General features: G+C 36.7%; 1 protein-coding gene across 1 annotated transcript; it reads left to right on the top strand.

Moving 5' to 3' along the window:
- Window positions 1-8,394: 8,394 nt before the first annotated feature.
- On the top strand, window positions 8,395-9,410 carry LOC109220539. The gene is made up of 2 exons (XM_019385002.1): window positions 8,395-8,549; window positions 8,684-9,410. The coding sequence occupies exons 1-2, from the start codon at window positions 8,395-8,397 to the stop codon at window positions 9,408-9,410; spliced, it is 882 nt and encodes a 293-aa protein (XP_019240547.1).
- The last annotated feature ends 9,446 nt before the right edge of the window (window positions 9,411-18,856 follow it).

Raw genomic sequence — 18,856 nt, 5'->3', positions numbered from 1 at the left:
CAAATAGGAATAAAAACCGAATCAAATTTCGAATAGGAATGAAAATCAAAAGAGAATAGGATTAGACCATTGGGCCTTTGGCTAGACAACATGGGCGTGTGCCCAACACCTTGGCTCAAGGAAAGCAGAAATACGGTAGGGGAGAAGAAAAAAATCGGTAACAACAGCTAGAAAAATAAGATAGCTGAAGTATAAAAAATAACATGTAGTAATAGTAATCAAAGAAAAGAAAATACAAGACTAATACTAGTACTGCATATATGGGAAAGAAATACAGGTCTGGAGCAAAAAAATACAAGACTAGTACTAGAACTGCATATATGGAAAAGAAATACAGGTTTGGAGAAAAATACGCTCGACCACCTACTACTAGAGGCGGATCCAAGATTTAAACTTTATGGGTTTAGATTTGCAATTCTACCACGTTTTATCTAATTTAATAGGTTCAAAATTTGTTATTTGTACATATTTAATAATTTTTTGGGCAAAAATACAGGTATGAGCGAAAGCTGTGGGTTCAGTTGAACCCATAACTTTTACACTGGATACGCCTCTGCCTACTACTTCCCTAATCTTGACCTCCATATCTTCCTGTCACGACTCATGTTCTCGGTACGCTGAAAATGTGTCATGTTCTATGCTATTTTAGTTGTGTTAGTTTAATTGAATAATTTTTTTATATTTTTTAGAAAAACGAAAAAAAAGATTGGACTTTTCCGGACGATAGATATCCTAGACAATTTTCTTGAGGGATTTAAGTCTAAAGAAAAAAAAAAGGACAAAAGATTTTCTTTGTAGGTAGTGTAGTAATTCCTCCTTGGTTTTTCTTTGTGCCGCGGCTCTATTCCAAGGGTTTTGTTTTAACCGAGCGTAGCTAGTTTTATTTTTTAAGAGTAAGAGCCAGTGTGAGATAAATTGAATTGCAGCAATATCTCTTGACTTTGTTATACCTTGAGAATAGTGAGTACTTTGGTTGTGAAGCTTAGGCTCAGTTTTTGACTCTTGTATAAGTATCTTCAAGTGTATGATCTTAACTATGCTTAATTGCTTTGACTAGAGTGTCTTGATGAGTCCAATCCTGAGTGAGTTATGAGCCATGTGTGTGTAAGGTTTTGTGTTATTCTGTGCATTGCATTTGATGTCTAGAACTTGCCCCGTGTGTTTGCAAAGCGAAATAATAGTTTTGTTCAGTCTTGGAAGTGATATATGTGTTTCTTTGTTGAGCCAGATATGTATAGTTTACCTGCCTAATTTTTATGTAACGTAGTTAACCCCTTTGAGCCTGTAATTCTATTTCTTTGGCAACCACATTACAAGCCTTACCCCTTTGTTTGAATTAACCATCTATTTGAACCTGTTCACCTCTCATGAGCACTTGAATTGTTATGAACTTTGTAAAACTTAAAGTGTGGGGTGGTTGGTGTAGCTTTTGAGTGGAACTAATAAAATAAGGAGAAAGGTGCACTGTTTTGAAAAAGTAAGAGCCACCTGAATTGAAAAAGAAAAAAATAGTTGTATTGCTGTAGAAAAAAAATATTCCTTGATAACTGGTGACTCTTGATGTAATTGTGTTTAAAGAAGTATGGATTTAATATATATTAATGTAAAGGTGGAGTTATGGTTTGACATAAGTATGGGTTTGAATGTTAAAGTATATGTATTAAAGTGCTTAGGGAGGTGTAGTCACTCTTATATCCAAATGTATCCTACCCGACCCGCAGCCTACATTACAACCAATTAAAGTCCTACTTGATCCTAGACTGAATGAGCTCGATTAGTAGAGTGGTACACTACGGGCAAGCCTATGGTGCAGTTTTTGTGGTATTGAATGTTATTTCTGAGAGGGAGTGAATTCTTTCTATCTTGAGTTCCTAATTGTTCTTAAATTTTATTGTGTATGTGGAACTACTCCCTTCTGTATTGTGAGGGCACTTGATTCATGAAGGAAAGGTAATGTCATTGACCTCCATGTTAGAGTAAGTGAGTGAGTTGTGAATAATGTATGGTACTTGCGAGTCAAATCTTGAGGTGAAGATGTTACACCCTTGTGCCTAGTCTATTTTAAAGATTCTTGGTGTGATGAGTTAAGAGAATTGCTTAGGTCGTGTCTATAAGTGTAGTTTGATTGCTCGAGGACGAGCATTCTACTTAATCACCTCTCCGCGATACTTGTTTAGCCTGCCTCTATCTCTCATTGGACCCACCATAATAACTTCTCATACCTCCTTACTAAGGCATTTGTGCATCTACTCTTCACGTGCCTGATCCATCTCAGTCTTGTTTTCCGCATCTTGTTCTGCACATATTCGACTCCCACCTTGACTAGATTTAACTAAAAAGACAAATACTCCATAAATTACGAATGACTAGATTTAGTAAAAGTTAAAGCTCAAAGCTGATAAAGATGAAAGCTGAAATCCAGAAAATATATGGGCATGCCACTAAAATACAGGGACTAAAAGATAAATGTTTTCACAGTGGTGAAAGATAGAAAGAATATTCTTAAAATCCTTTTTGATCTGCAAATTCAGTTGGTTTCAAGTTCATTCTTATGTTTATCACTTTTGAGTCAGAAGCAATGCATTAATTCAAAAATAGAAAGGACTGTCCTTTTTCTTTTCACGGCAAATCTCAAACTAAGATTTGAAAGAATAACACTACCCAATCCCTACACTCGAAATTAATAGTAGCACTTCAAAAAAAAAATTGTTTAATCTAAAATTTGAGACTTTATACACCAAAAATATTCTTTCAAATTACAGTATTCGCGTTTGGATGGCAGCTCAAAATTAGCCTCATGAAAACCTTATATTCCTTTGAGGAAGGTCTACCACGTGGAAACGCTCTTTAATAGAACTTTAGCCTTAGTTGTTCGTGCTAGCCAGTATGCCTATCGGATTTCGTCCTCCAACTAGAAAAAGATTGTTTCGGAGTCACTGCGATGTGGCTGAATATTGAATAGATCGTCCTAATAACCTTTGATCAGTAAATTATTTAGAACTTCATAAGTATATGAGTTTATACTTGACACTAAAAGTTACATGTATAAGGAAAATTTAAATTATGATCATAGAAATCTTAGAGATTAGAAAGTAGTGGAAATTATTGACATTTACCAACTACTTTCTTTGTCTTATTCATATGACAATGTTAGTTTTCGAATCATTGAAGGCAAACATATTTTTGTAATAACTATATGTCGCGGGTGAGCTCTTGAAAATAATCGACTCAAATAGATAGTTACATAAGCTCGTTTTTTCTTTTTCATTCTTGTTCATTTGATAATTAGAAATATCTAGCAGAATCAACTGTATATGCAACTTTCTCGTTCAAGAATTTCAAAAATCAAAATGGTTATGTCTCTATTATGATATTTTAAAGTGTTTTTAATATTTTAAATATAAACTTGTGATCTATATGAGTTATTTACAGAAATAATAATTAAACAATACATGTTCAAATCCGAAAAAAAAGTAAAAACTTGAATTCTTGTACTCTTAGAGGTCGTTTGGTAGCTGGTTAGAAGAAAGGTTATTCATGTATAAGGGGTAACATAACTTATACCATGTTTGGTAGGCAATAGTTATTTTGTATAAAATTCTGCATAACTAATACCATGTTTGGTTGACATTTTTCAATTATGCATAAATAATACATGTATAAGTTATGAGTCAATCTGTGTATTATTTTATGCGGAGTAGAAGATGGAATAACTAATACATGTATTAATAATACATGGATAAAATATTGAAATAACAAATTTACCCCTATCACTTTACACATAAGGCTTCCTTATTTCTCTGCCAACCCGTCAACAGGTTTCACTTGCTTTCACTTGCCAACTATATACCTTGTCTTCTCTCATTTTTAAAGAACAAACTAGCAAAAGCAAACTGGAGAAGCCACTAGAAAATGGAAATACCAAAACTAAGAAGTGAAAATCAAATATGTCTAAACTTCACATAGTTCAGTAGTATGACGAAGAAGTGAAAGTAACACCCAAAGTTCCTAACTAAATTGTTTCCTGCATAAATGGAAAGAGAGAAAAAACAATGCAAAAGAAGGCCAGGTGTATAGTTGTAAACAAGCATTTCACTTTAAAATTTATATAATGTATATCAATTTCTAATACAACAAACCAAACATTCAAAAAAATAATCTCTGCATAACTAATACCTGCATAACTAATCCCTGCATTACTTATCCCTGCATAACTAATCCCTGCATAAGTAATACATGTATAACTAATACCTGCATAACTCTAACCGGCAACCAAACGACCCCTTAATTATTTAGGAGGCGAAGAGAGTAATAGTTGTGTAATTTCAAATTTGTGGGGCTTTCATTAAATTAAAAAAATGAGTAGACTAGTAGTGCATTGGAATTGTGGGTCAGGTATGCTCCACTCTTTTCAAGTCAAATCAAGAAGATCTTTTGTGGGTGTTTTGTCCGAATCAAAGCAAACTCATGACTAAGAAGAATTATATGATCTATACCATTGGAGAGTTTGGAACAATGATAAAATTATCTTATTCTGCTTATAAGTCATAAATTCGAACCGTGAAAATAACTATTAATGCTTGTATTAGTAGAAACTCTTTACATCACACGTCTTGGGTGCGACCCTTCGCCGTACCCTGTGTAAATATGGGATATTTTGTGCATTGCCGCCCTTTTTTATACCATATAGGACCGAAAGCAATTTTTTAGAGTGCATGGGAAACTAAGGACCGTTTGTCCATAATTTTTTTTTTTTGAAATTTTATTTATAAAAAATGTGTTTGTCCATGAAATGTTGTAAGTTTTTGGAAATTTTTCGAAAAAAACTTGCACTCACAAAACTGCAATATTTTTTCAAGTAAAATGCATGTCCAAATATAATTTCAAATTTCACATATCATTTTTCATTTTAACTCAATACAATTTTTTTTTTCAAAAATTATAATTCTATGTCCAAGTGCCTACTAAGGTATGTCGATCTTACTCACTTTTTAATAAGATTAATATAATTTTACATTTGAAAATTTATAAAATAAATTTGATTTAATAATTCGTCAAACAAATGATTAGTGTTTGTCTGGGTGCATCCAATTCGATTTAAATAAAATAGAGTCAATCTTAGCTAATATTAATATCTGAAAGACAAGGTTATCGATTTTATGGCAAATAGTATGTATATCTGATCGAATGATAATAAATGTGAGCAATGATAATAGTATTCAATGATCCAAAAAGGTGGAAGATAGCATTAAATAATAATAAGTAGCAATAAATGACAGTCAAGTAAATAAAAACGTGTGAGTCACTCGAAAAGGGGTGGTATCTGTGGATATTCTTTCTGACAATGATGAATGATTGACGAGTCTTTGAACACTAAGGTTGTTCTTGGATCAAGTGGAAAGGTTAGAGAAGAATCTTAGTAAAAAGGTTATTTTCGTATGCTTGCAATATGGCCATATTCTCTATATAAAGTCAATGTGTTTTCTTACAAGTGAATATCTCATGTTCCCTATCATTGTGTCTCTTTCCATTTATAGGGAACAGATTCCTAAAAACCCTAATAGTACAGGAGCAGAGAATATCTACTAGAATATTCTCTTTTATGTCCTATCCTAAAACCAGACATTATATATCTGTCTAAGATGCTCGACCTCGACCTTGATCTACGACGACTTCTCGACCTTGATCATCGCTGACTTTTCGACCACACCCTTCATCGCTTTACGGACCACTTCAACCTTGGGCGGGTCTTTATTGAAATCGTACTGATGATACATGGCAATCTGTGAGTGCCTCCTTAATGTTAACATGGTGTGATCATATTAGCGATAATTTTTTACACATACAATAAGAAATTATAATATGTACGTCGTTTCATTTCCAGTTAGAATTTGTGAGCCGCCAAAACTGTTACACATTATGAATGTATGATTTATCAGAGATCAATAAATGAAGGGTAACAAATGAGGATTAAATGAGATTTTACAGAAATTAATGAACTGCTAGTCACTTCAATAATGATTATATATACGTACGCCCACAATAAGTGAGGTTAACAACTTCTTCCCTATGGTAATTATGCTCCTTTATTGCACTTCTGCTATCAGAATAATTTTCCTCTTAATAGGGAAAATTTTATTTTGTGTCTCATACAACTCACACTAGTTGTATGAGGCAACTTTTTGAGAGTGGTTTTAATGAATGCATAATGCCTATTTCTTTTTTTTTTTTTTTTTTGCTTTAGTCATTTCGTATTCTCTCGAACCAAGGGTCTTTCAAAAATAACTTCTCTACCTCCCTCTGATCAGGGGTAAAATTTGCGTACACATTAGCCTCCCCAAAACTAACTTGTGGAACTCCACTAAATTTATTATTGTTGTTGCAGTCATTTTGTATCTAAAATATACTTATCCGATTAATTTGAATTCACGTCACATAGGACTACTTAACAAATAAATGCATCTTATTACCGGATTCTTTTTCTAGGATCAAGAAGTCCAGCGATAGTCTCGTTTACAATAATAACAAACTCAATGTAATTCTACAAGTGGAGTCTGGGAAGGGTAGTTTGTACGCATACCTTATCCTGACCTTGTGAATGTGGAGAGGCTATTTTCAATATACCATGAGCTCAAGAAAATATAGTCACAGCCAGAGGCGTATCTTGAATTTCTAAAACATGGGTACACCACTAAAAATAGGAGAAAAAAGTATTAATCCGGAATTGATCTGTGTTTCTTTAGGTAAATAACCTAGTATTCAACCAAATGCACTATTAAGTCTTTTTGGAACATAGGTGTCAACAGATAATATCAGACTAATTCTAGAAAATACATACATAAAATACCTAGTTTGACGGAGAGACCATTAGTTCATGTGCCCAATAAACTACCCTATAAATCCGTCCATAGTCACAACAGTGTTGAAAAAGAAATACAGTAGTGGAGAAGTGATGCAAAAGAAGCAGTAAGAACAACAAGATAATAAGATAACCGAAGCAAAAGAAACACATATCTAGCCGAGGGTCTATCGGAAACAGCCTCTCAGCCCTTCCGGGGGTTGGGGTAAGGCTGCGTACATCTTACCCTTCCTAGACCCCACTTATAAAAAATTGCTAGTTTTGTTATTGTTGTTGAAGCAAAAGAAACACATGTTGTAATAGAAATCTATGGAATAAAAAATACAAGAATAATACTAAATCTACTGATATGGAAAAGAGATACAATCGACTATCTATTAACCATCTACCATAATATATTAAACAACAGTCTCATTTGACTATGTAAAACAAGCAATAAGATCAATCATCAATAAAAATGTGCTTGAAAATTAAACTCACCCCATATTCTCTTGTACTTTCATTGCCAACTCAAATAATTGCTAATCAATATTTAGAAGCAGTGCAGTTAACTCGGTGAAAGCGGTGATTTTTTCAATTAGAAATAGCAATAGGAGGCATTTAACTTAGGTACACTGACAAACTGTTTATTGTCACAGCTTTTTAGGTACTTCTAAATAATGAATAGCTATGCAACGGAAGTAGATGTCTCCAGTTAAGGACACTGTAATTTGTAGCCCTTCTGTCAAATATAGGTATAGAGATAGAGTTACGATTCTCTCAAAAGTGAAAATTTTTATTTTGTGTCTCATACAATTGATACTAGTTGTATGAGGCAACTTTTTTATCTCACAATTTTGTGGACCCAGATTTCTGTGGATCCAGAAGTGTAAGATTGGGGTCCACAAATTTGTGAGACAAAAAGGAGCCTCATACAACCAGTGTCAGTTGTATGAGACACAACATAAAACTTCTCCTCAAAAGTAGAGATAAATCATCGAGAAGTTTTATTGTGTATCTCACACAACTACAACTGACATTAGTTGTCTGAGACTCCTTTTTGTCTCACAAATTTATGGACCCCAATCTTGCACTTTTTAGTCCACAAAAATCTGGGTCCACAAAACTGTGAGACAAAAAAGATGCCTCATACAACTAGTTGACAGCAGGGGCGGACCTACGCTAGGGGGTGGGGAGTCACGGGCACCCGTTGGCCTCGGTAAAAATATTGTATATATATTATATATATATAAGTTAATACTGGGAGGACCCTATAAATATATTATGCGGCACCCTCAGTCACAAAGATTGGATAGAAGAGTTGGTTTGTGGGAGTAGCTGCCTTCTTCAAGACCCACGTTCGAAACTCAGGTCCAACAATTAAAATTTCTTTTTTGATTGGGTCTCATTCGGCTAGACCTTTAATTGAATCTTAATTCCATTCAAAGGTTAAAAATACACGCCTACTCCCTTTTCTAGGGCTTTTGGAATGGCTTGGAAATAGGCTTCCAGATGTATATAGAGTTATATTAAAACATTCTCCAAAAAATGATACGATGAGTTCGCCAAAAATTCAAAAGGATATTGTGAGTGCTTGTGCACAAGAGATCATGAAAGCTATAATTGATGACTTGGATGGAGATTATTTTGGGATATTAGTTGATGAGTCCAAGGATATTTCACACCATGAACAAATGGCCCTTGCTTTGCGGTATGTTGACAAAAAAGGCCAAGTGACACTCGTTGGGGATCACATTGTAAAACATTGGATAACTTTATTATTTTATTTTCTTCTATTGTTCATGTGCTTGGGGTGATTGAATGTGAAGGTGATGTTAATGATAGGTTGCAAGCAGAAGCTTTTTCGAGTAAAATTAAAGCATTTGAATTTGTTTTCTTGCTTCACTTAATGTTGAAAGTGTTGATAATGTCAAACGAGTTTGGCAAAGCATTACAAAAGAAAGATCAAGATAATGTCAATGCCATGGTATTTCTTGATATCACAAAGGAAAGGTTGCAAGAAATGAGAGATAAAGGATGGGAACCATTGATGGATGAAGTATATTTATTTTGTACAAAACATGATATTTTGGTGCCCAAGATGGAAGAATTCTATATTCCTGGAAAGTCGAAGCGTAGGCCTTCTAGTGTTACTTATTCACATCACTTACGTGTTGAGCTTTTTTATGCCGTGATTGATTTGCAACTTCTGGAGCTTAATAGTCGTTTTGATATTGTGAGTAGTAACCTGCTTCTTGGTATGGCTATCTTGAATCCTGCTAACTTATTTGCTAATTTTGATAAGGAAAGAATAATGACATTGGCCAAGCATTATCCCGATGAGTTTGGTGAATTGAAGCTTCGAGATCTTAGTCGCCAACTTGACACTTTCATATGGCATATGCAACATGGTGACCCTAGGTTCTCTGATTTGAAAGGAATTGGTGATTTGGCGAAAGCATTGGTTGAGACAAATATTGTGGAGACTTATTCACTTGTTTATTTACTTGTGAAGTTGACTTTAATTTACCTGTCACAACTGCAACGGTGGAAAGAGCATTCTCAACTATGAAGTACATCAAAGATGAATTGCGTAGTAGTATTAGTGATGCATTTTTAAATGATTGTTTAGTTTGTTACTTTGAGAAGGAAGTGTTTGTAAATATAAGCAATGATGCTATTATTGACCGTTTTCAAAATATGAAAACGCGTCGAGTTCAACTATGAGTGGACAATATACTTTTGTTATATTAGTATCAAGTTAATGGTATTTGATAATATTGATGTTTTTATTTTGATGATAAATTATCATAGTCATTTCAAAGAGTTACACCCGAACTTTATTGTTGGTGATTGACATACTAAAAATAATGGTGCCCCCGTAAGGCTTAAATCCTGGGTCCGCCTCTAGTTGTCAGGTCCGGCGGAATCAATCTAAAGCATATTTGGTTTGTGACAGAAGAAGGCCAGAGGAGTCACGCTGAGCAGTTCTACGAGACACAAAACAAAATTTTCCTACATCTACTGTTTCCTCACGGATTATATAGCACAACTAGGGGAGAAAGTTAAACGATTTTAAAAGTATATTGTTATCCTTATTTTTCTACACATAAACATATACCACAAAGTGAATATTCTTTCCTCCAACCACTTTTATGAGACACTTTTCTTTTTAATTAATCCAAAAAGTGATACCTTCTTGCTTTTGAAAATTACTTCAATTTTTAATATTTTTATTTTGTTCTTACTTATCCAACCATTGTAATAAACAACCCCTAAATTCTATAAATTTAACTAGCCCGACTTTTGCATCTATACTTGATTTTAGGGTCACAATTGAAGCTATACGCACTTTGTAAACAAATTTGCAAGTCTACCCACTTTACGATCAACTTCAAAATTATCGGGACTGAAATTTAAAAAAAAAGTCTGAAATGCAATACACTTAAGGCCAATTAAGTTTAAAGTGCCAAAATTGCGCTTAAGAAGCACTTAAGGCCAAATAGGTTTGAAGTGCAATAAATATTTTCATGCACTTGGTCAGAGAGATGAGTGTCTATAGTATATATTAGAGTTATCCAGGACATGTATGATGGAGTTAAGACACGGGTTAGGACAGCAGGTGGAGACTCGGATTACTTTCCGATTGAGATGGGGTTGCATCATGGATCAGCACTTAGCTCGTTTTTGTTTTCCCTGGCGATAGATTCTTTGACACGTCACATTCAGGGGGAGGTGCCTTGGTTCTTGTTATTTGTGGATGACATAGTACTGATTGATGAGACGCGATGTGGCATTAACGAGAGGCTGGATGTCTGGAGACATACCCTAGAGTCTAAGGGTTTCAAGTTGAGCAAGACCAAGACAGAATACTTGGAGTGCAAGTTCGGCGGTGTTACCCTAGAGGCGGACGGGGATGTGAAACTCGATACGCAAGTCATTTCCAGGAGAGAGAGAGTTTCAAGTATCTGGGATCTATAATTCAGAAGGATGGGGAGATAGATGAGGATGTCACACACCGTATCGGAGCAGGGTGGATGAAGTGGAGGCTCGCTTCCGGTGTCTTGTGTGATAAGAAGGGGCCGTTGAGACTTAAGGGTAAGTTCTACAAGGTAGTTGTTAGACCGACTGTGTTGTATGGGGCAGAGTGTTGGCCAGTCAAAACCTCTCATGTCCAGCAGATGAGGGTAGCGTAAATGAGGATGTTGAGATGGATGTGTGGGCATACTAGGTTGGATAGAATTAGGAATGAAGTTATTCGTGACAAGGTGGGAGTGGCCCCTGTGGAGGCAAAGATGCGTGAGGCAAGGTTGAGATGGTTCGGGCATGTTAAGAGGAGAAGAGCGGATGCCCCTGTCAGGAGATGTGAGAGGTTGGCCTTAGGAGGGGTGAGGAGGGGTAGAGGTAGGCCAAAGAAGTCTTGGGGAGAGGTGATCAGGCGGGACATGGCGCTACTTGAACTAACCGAGGACATGACTCTAAATAGAAGGGTGTGGAGGTTGAAGATTAGGGTAGAAGGTTAGTAGGTAGTCGTGCATCTCCCTTTGTCTTCTCTAGCTCGATAGTATTAGCGCTAGTTTGGTACCCTTTTTTTCCTTAGTTTTCTACATTCGTATGTCTCGTTTCGTTGTTACTTGCCATTAGTAATTCCGTAGTTTGCTAGCAGTACTTCGTTCATATTCTCGTCTGCTACCTTGGAATTAGTTTTCTAAATATGTTATGTTGCTGCTACTTGTTATCAATACCCCTTTCATATTATCTGTTGCTATCTCCGATTTAGTTTTCTAATTATTGTTTTGCTATTACTTGCTACCAGGGATTCTTTAGCCGAGGGTCTATCGGAAACAGTCTCTCTGCCTTTTCAGGGTTGGGGTAAGGCTGCGTACATCCTACCCTCCCTAGACCCCACTTGTGGGACCACACTGGGTTGTTGTTGTTGTTGTTGTTGTTGTTTTACTTGGTCAGAGAGGCCTAAAGTGAAAAAATTACACTTCAGATGCACTTAAGTCCAAATAGGTTTGAAGTGTAACCAATGATTTCATGCACTTAAGACCAAAATGTCTGAAGTGGAAAAATTGCACTTTAGATGCACTTAAGGCAAAATAGGTCTGAAGTGCAACCAATAATTTCATGCACTTAAGGCCAAAAAGTCTGAAGTGGAAAAATTACACTTCAGATGCACTTAAGCCCAAATAGATCTGAAGTGCAACAAATAATTTCATGCACTTAAGGACAAGAAGTCTGACGTGAAAAAATTACACTTCAGATGCACTTAAGGCCAAATAGGTCTGAAGTGCAACCAACATTTTCATACACTTAAGGCCAAATAGGTCTGAAGTGTTAATTGCCCAGAAACAGAAATTTGTTCTTCGAATTTTAACAATCCAATATACGATTTAACACCTGAATCTACTTCAAATGAGCTCAAATTTGAAACATAACCTCCAAATATTATCAAGAACAAACCACAATCATCAATTTGTCAAAACAATAATAAATCTAACGAACTCATTTTGCAAATAAGAAAGAGAAGAAGAAGAAGAAATCCCCTAAGCCATGGTAAAAAAAATAAAGCGCCACAGCAGTTTACCACTGTAAAATATCATAAACTACCTTAAAATATGTTTACAAATACCATATAAAATCACTGTCACCCGAAGAAGAAGAAGAAGAAGGAGAAGGAGGAGAAAAAGGACTGAAGTTGTTTAAACTTTGGGTATTAGTTATAAAAATTTAAAAAGTGGGTGTTAAATAGGGATCATAATTGAAGTTATACCCACTTTGCGAAAAATATTGCAAGCTTACCCACTTTACGATCAACTTTAGACTTATCGGGTCTGAAGTTAAAAAAAAATCAATCTAAAGTGCTTAAGGCCAATTAAGTCTAAAGTGCAAAAATTACACATAAGATGCACTTAAAGCCAAATAGGTCTGAAGTGAAATAAATATTTTCATGCACTTAGACCATCTCCAATGGTACTCTATTTCTTCCACCAAATCCAAATTTGGTGCAAGAAATGGTATTTTTTTTTTTTTGCTCCAATGCAACACTATTTCTTGCACTATTATAGAGCATGAATAGTGTTGCACCAAATTTGGTGCAACACTATTCATCACTCTATATTTGGTTTATTAATATTTTATTCAATCTTTTTATTATTTTTGTAATTTTAATTTATCATATATTGGGTATATAATTAATTTTTATATTAAGATCTTTATAATTTTAATTTTATATCCTATTTTTTGATATATTAATTTTTGTATATATTGTATTTATATAAAATTATAAGTTAATTTTATTATTATTATAATTGTATAAAAGAAATATAACCATTATTTAAAAATAAAAAATACAAATGTAAGATATCTAATATTGCTAAAATTGAAAAGTGAAAACTAAAATTTAAAAAAGAAAATTAACAATACATAAAATAAAAATACATTATAATTAAAGTACATAAAAGGAGGATACATTAAAATTGAAATTACATTAACAACAATAAAACATAAGTTTAGTAATCCCCTATGTCATTTCCAGGTGCACCAAATTACCAAAATACTGAGAGAACGGGGTAGAAGATTGTTGTGGTTTGTGGTTGTTGAAATTGTTGACTTCTTTTATCGATTATTCGTTTTTGTTCTTGTCGCAAAAATTCACGAAGATTTGGATCGTCAATGGAATTCAAGTTCGTCAATAAAATTAAATTTGACTATGATGTAATATTTATTTAATTTATATATTTTATCAATAATTTCACTTTTAGTTAATTTATCCTTTAAAATAATTTTGTAATAAATGATTATATAAGTGGTGAATGTGAATTATATATAATGAATATGAAAAAAAGAAAAAAGATAGTATTAGTTTGAAGGGAAAAAAAAATGAAAAGTAAATAGAAGATAATAATATAATATAGAAGAGAGAGAAGATTTGGTGTAAAAAATGGTGTAATGGTTGGAGTAAATTTGGTGTTACACCATTTTGGTGTGAAATTTGGTGCAAAAAATGGTGCTAGCATTGGAGATGCCCTTAAGGTCAGAGAAGGCTGAAGTGAAAAAAGATGCACTTCAGATGCACTTAAGGCCAAATATGTCTGAAGTGCAACCAATGGTTTCATGTACTTAAGGCCAAAAAGTATGAAGTGCAAATTGCCTAGAAACATAAATTTGTTCGAATTTTAACAATCAAGTATACGATTTAACACCCAAATCTACTCCAAATGAGCTCAAATTTGAAACATAACCTCCAAATATCATCAGGAACAAACTCCAATCATCAATTTGTCAAAACAACAATAAATCTAACAAACCCATATAGCAATTAAGAAAGAAAAAAAAAGAAGAAACCTTAAGCAATAATAAAAAAATAATGCGTCACAGCAGCTCACAACTGTAAATATATAGACTACCTTAAAATATGTTTACAGACACTATATAAAATCACTGTTACCCAAAGAAAAAGAATAAGAAGAAAAAAGAGGAGAAAAATACCTGAAGTTGTTTAAACTTTGGATACTACTTAAAAAAAAATTTAATAGTAAAATAGGACGACATGTGCAATTTTTACGACTCCATACGCCGAGGAGCCCAAACCGAGATTGGCAAAGTGACTAGCGGATCAAAAATATGGGGCAAAATATAAAATTAGTCAAACGGATATATATATATTATATATATATATATAATATATATATATATATATATATATAATATATATATATATATAATATATATTATATATTCTATAAAATACACGGGCCAATCCATTTGTTACTTGGTTTAAGGATTTCAATGCACCCGTGTCCACACATAAATAAAGAATTATTCTTTATCATAATAGTATTTCCATAAAAGAAAATCATAGTAGTATTTTTAAGATAGTCGCAAAACTAGGAATTTTACTGTGAGATATCAGAATATATATATATATATATATATATATATATATAATATTAAAAGCACGAAGGCCCTATCGAAATGTCGTTCGCCTTTTTTATCCTTTAACAATAGGTTTCACATTGGATAAAATAGTCATTTAATTATTTTTCTAATATTTAGGAATCTAAAATTAATTAAAGTTTTGGCTATTAAGTCTTTCCTTATTTGAACTAAGTAAAAACTCCTAATATTAAGGAATTTAAAGTAAAGTAAAATTTAACTTACATAAATACATCTTTTATTCCAATTGGATAAAATAACTATTAGCCGGTCATTATAAATATATGTCTTCCATATAGAATATATCTTAACTCCAACAAAATAAACCCTCTCACGTAGGTTAGATATATAAACTTACTTTATAATTTGAGTATGTTTCTTCGTCACACAAACAAACATATATTTATAAAACTTAAGAGCACAAACGAAGCCAATTTTTTTAATTATTGGAACAACGAGATTAATTTAGTTGTTTGGCTCAAAAGTTAACGATATACTTTGTAAGCTAAAAAACAATCAAAAGTAGGAAAAGGGGTAAATCGTAATCAAATATAATAATCCTAGAGATGCAAAGATGATAATATTGTTGTAGATCTAGTATTGCAAAGTGATAATATGAACTCAATAAGATATGTTCGTTTGAAGTAGAGATAGAGAGAGAAAGCCAGAAAATGAGAGAGTTGTATTAGATCAGATGCCCCTTTTACAATGTGAGGGTCTCCTTTATATAATAAGAGACCCTCCTCGAAAGAATCAAAAAGTTACAAAGACAGGTAACTCTCCCTAATGAAGAAGACTGAGTCCTAAATGATGTCGCTTTTTGTCCCCACGGCCGCAGTTGTACCCCGCTACGTTAGTCGGCGTACACTCACTGGGCGGTACCCACTGGCGTAGAGATGCTGAGGGTCAAATTTGACCCTATACAGTTAGTCCCTCCGCTCGTTGGAGACGCATTCGGTGGCGTCTTCGATGGGCGGAAATGTAAACCTCGGCTTAGGAGAATTTGACCTCGACCCGGGGCGGCAATATGAACGAGGTGAAATACATGACGTTGTTGAAGCCACCTGACGCGTGGCTTCCTTTTTGGAATGACGTCATTGCCTGTATGCATCATTATTAATATTTGCCCCGAGCGGTTCGGAGGATGATGTGACATTTTTGGTTTCCTGCGCGACGCTTTGAATCATGACTCTTCGATTTCTGCGCAACTTATCCCTATAAGTTGGAGAAGAAGTTCGATTCGTTTCAACTTTCAAAGCCTCGGTAAAGCATTTTTCTGATATACTCCTTTGTCTTTCTTTCCTGTAACCGTTATTTCGGCGAAGGGACTCTCCCACTTCTGTTGAAACCACACTTTCCTATCGTCAGTGCTTCGTTTCTTACGCAGTATAATCATGACAAAACGTGGACAGAGTAGTAAAAAGGCCAAAGATAATGCCCCGTCTAAGGTTCCGCCATCTTCCGGTGGTGAAGGGGAAAAGGCGAGAAGGCCCTTGTTCCTCTCAGCGTAGACAACGTCCTTCCGAAGGAAGATGCAATGTCCGCAGGAACTTTTCCAACTAAAAGCCCAGACCTTCCCTGGGAGCACAACCTTATTATTACAATCCCATTTTAGAGTGGATCTGCGAGAGAACGCACCCATAATTCCAGGACCACGTGGAAATGGTTTCGGCCGGTACGGACTATGTCAATGTGCACGCGGCCTGGATATTGCACATTCTATGAGTACCCCGTTCTTGATCGGTTACAATCTTCCAATCTACCCTCTGATGGAGGAGCGTTTGCCGTTTTTATAATGTGTGTCCGCCCAGCTCACTCTTACAACCTTGAAGGTGTGCCGTATTGGTGACCACTTATGCGGCCAGGGTCTGAGTGCAGCGTCTCGGTCCACCACCTCTTACAGTTATTCAGCCCTGGTTACCTGAAGGGGTAACATCCGCAGTTATAAGGCCGTGGCACAAGGGGTTGGTTGTTAAAGCCGATGATAAGCCCAACCGCCGCTTTTGGCGTAAAATAATTTTCTACATCAGGACGGAGCACCTGGTGTCAGAATCCCCGAAAGGGTTCCCGGAAAGATGGAATCCAGAACGTAAGTATTTTCTACTAGTAAGAATCCAGGACTGGTTTTGCTTTTGACCATACCGGCCATTGTGATTTCTTTGCTTTCTCCTTTTTTTTATCGGCAGCGAGGGCTTCTCCACCCCAGTTCCAATTGATGAACATTAATCCATGGGTTGGAAAGAATAATACCTTATGGCGGAGGAATGCCGTACCTGGGCTGCATTCTTTCAAACAGTACGGGGCCCGTCAAGGTAAATCTTATTGGCTATGATTTTGGGAATTCCCTACGTTCTTGTTTCCTGACTTATTCGCGTTGGCAGGTCTGAAGCGCTCCTAAGAAGAAGAAAAAAGAACGTCGTCACTCACCTGGGGCGGGGATGATCTGAAGAACGGATACCATACCTGTGGTTTCGCCCAGTGAGGGCGCTGCGGAGGTTCCTCCACCGCTGCCTGGCTCGAACTGTGACAAGTTGGCGGGTCCACGAGGGGAGCGACTCTTCAAAATACCATCCCCACGGGCTGTGGAGGAGACTTCTGAGAGCGCGAGGAGCGCCAGATAAGGAAAGCGTCGGTTGAATAACCGCAAGGGCACTAGGCCACAATAGAACGAGGAGCCGAGCGAGCCCCATTGGGAAGTGAAGGACCGTTGATTTTATGGGCAAGATGCCATCCGTATCCGGGAAGGTCGGCTTCCCAAGGGGGGGCGGTTTTCCGACGCCAGCTTACGCCCAACACGCATTCCCGGAAGATTCGCTTCGTCGGCTGCACCGTGGAGAAGCGGGTGAGATGATACCGAGAAGGGTGGGCCTAAGGCCGCCCAGGCGGATGAGATCGTAAACGAGGGGTATTCCGGCCCCAATGTGGGGATGACGGCGATGTAGTAGATCCAACCGCCGTATTTCTGTCCCAGGAGGGTTATAACCTGTTCAACATAACAGCGAGCCAGGCCGCACGGATATGAACCCGCCTATGTGCGGCCGCTGAGCGTGAAACGTTACAAGGGGTTAGCGACGGGGGAACTATCTCGGAGGGTTGCCGGCGCGGCCTTGGCAGGTATTTTTTTGATTTTCTTCATGTACCGTAAAGTAAATTTTTATGCATATTGACTTGCCTTTCCTCCTTTTCCCTCTTTTTAGACTCTCATTAATTGGAGATAGAGAGGGGGCGGCAAGCGCAAAGGAAGGCAGCCACCTTTAAACAAGGGTGGTAAAGAAATATCGGCGGTGCCGTGTCAAGCAATCAGGCGCTGGCGGCCTACTCAAGCAGGACCCCGATTTCGGGTTTTCCGTGAGGTTTGGAGCAGTCAGAGGCCCAGGCTGAAACGGAGGGTGGCCCCCCGATTTGGAGCAGATCGAGCGGCACTGATGAACCGCCCTGGCTCGGAACATTGAGCTGAGACTCTTCTCAGTCCTAATGGAAGAAGAGTTGAAGGTTGGCCGTGGGGTAGCGGCCGGAAGCTGCTGATTTGCGGATCCAAGGTTGCCAGCTATGACCACCGAACTCGACGCCAAGGCGGCTGTGATTGAAGTCCTCAGCGGACTGCTGCACCAAGGCCTGATGAGGATGGCATCGTGAGGCGCATGAACATGTGGGTAATATGCCGAGGCAAAGTTGGTTCGGTATTTCGAAGGAAGTTTCTAAGCTATCGGGTCGAGCTAACTGAGGCGGAGGTTCAGGGAGCAAACGCGCATAGCCGTGTGCCCGTGAAATTTGTGGGTATAAGTTCCTGATTCCCGCAGACCGGGCGGCCTAATAACTCCGAAGATGTAACGTCATAGAATCGGCTCTTGGATCTCTGCGGCTATCAGGCCGAGGACGGCGGTGGAACGAGAAATGGCGGGTCCGACGGAGGTCGGTGAACAGAAATGGCGGAAGCCCATTAAGGACTTTGTATTCATTTTTGTTTTGCTGTATTTGGAGATGTAACATGGGTCCTTTTGTACATGTATTTTTTGGATGATACATGGAAGTTTATACTTTTTGCTGTTATTCTTCCTTCTTTTGTGTAACCTTTTA

The sequence above is a fragment of the Nicotiana attenuata genome, unplaced genomic scaffold (assembly GCF_001879085.1).
Source record: "Nicotiana attenuata strain UT unplaced genomic scaffold, NIATTr2, whole genome shotgun sequence".
Lineage (NCBI taxonomy): Eukaryota > Viridiplantae > Streptophyta > Magnoliopsida > Solanales > Solanaceae > Nicotiana > Nicotiana attenuata.
Note: the sequence above shows the minus strand (reverse complement) of the source record. Positions and strands in the feature narration are given on the sequence as shown.

Coding starts and splice junctions, on each gene's coding strand:
- LOC109220539 (XM_019385002.1), top strand. CDS start 8,395: ATGAGTTCGCCAAAAATTCAAAAGGATATTGTGAGTGCTTGTGCACAA. Junction 8,550..8,683: donor CAAATGGCCCTTGCTTTGCG/GTATGTTGACAA, acceptor TGTTAATGATAG/GTTGCAAGCAGAAGCTTTTT.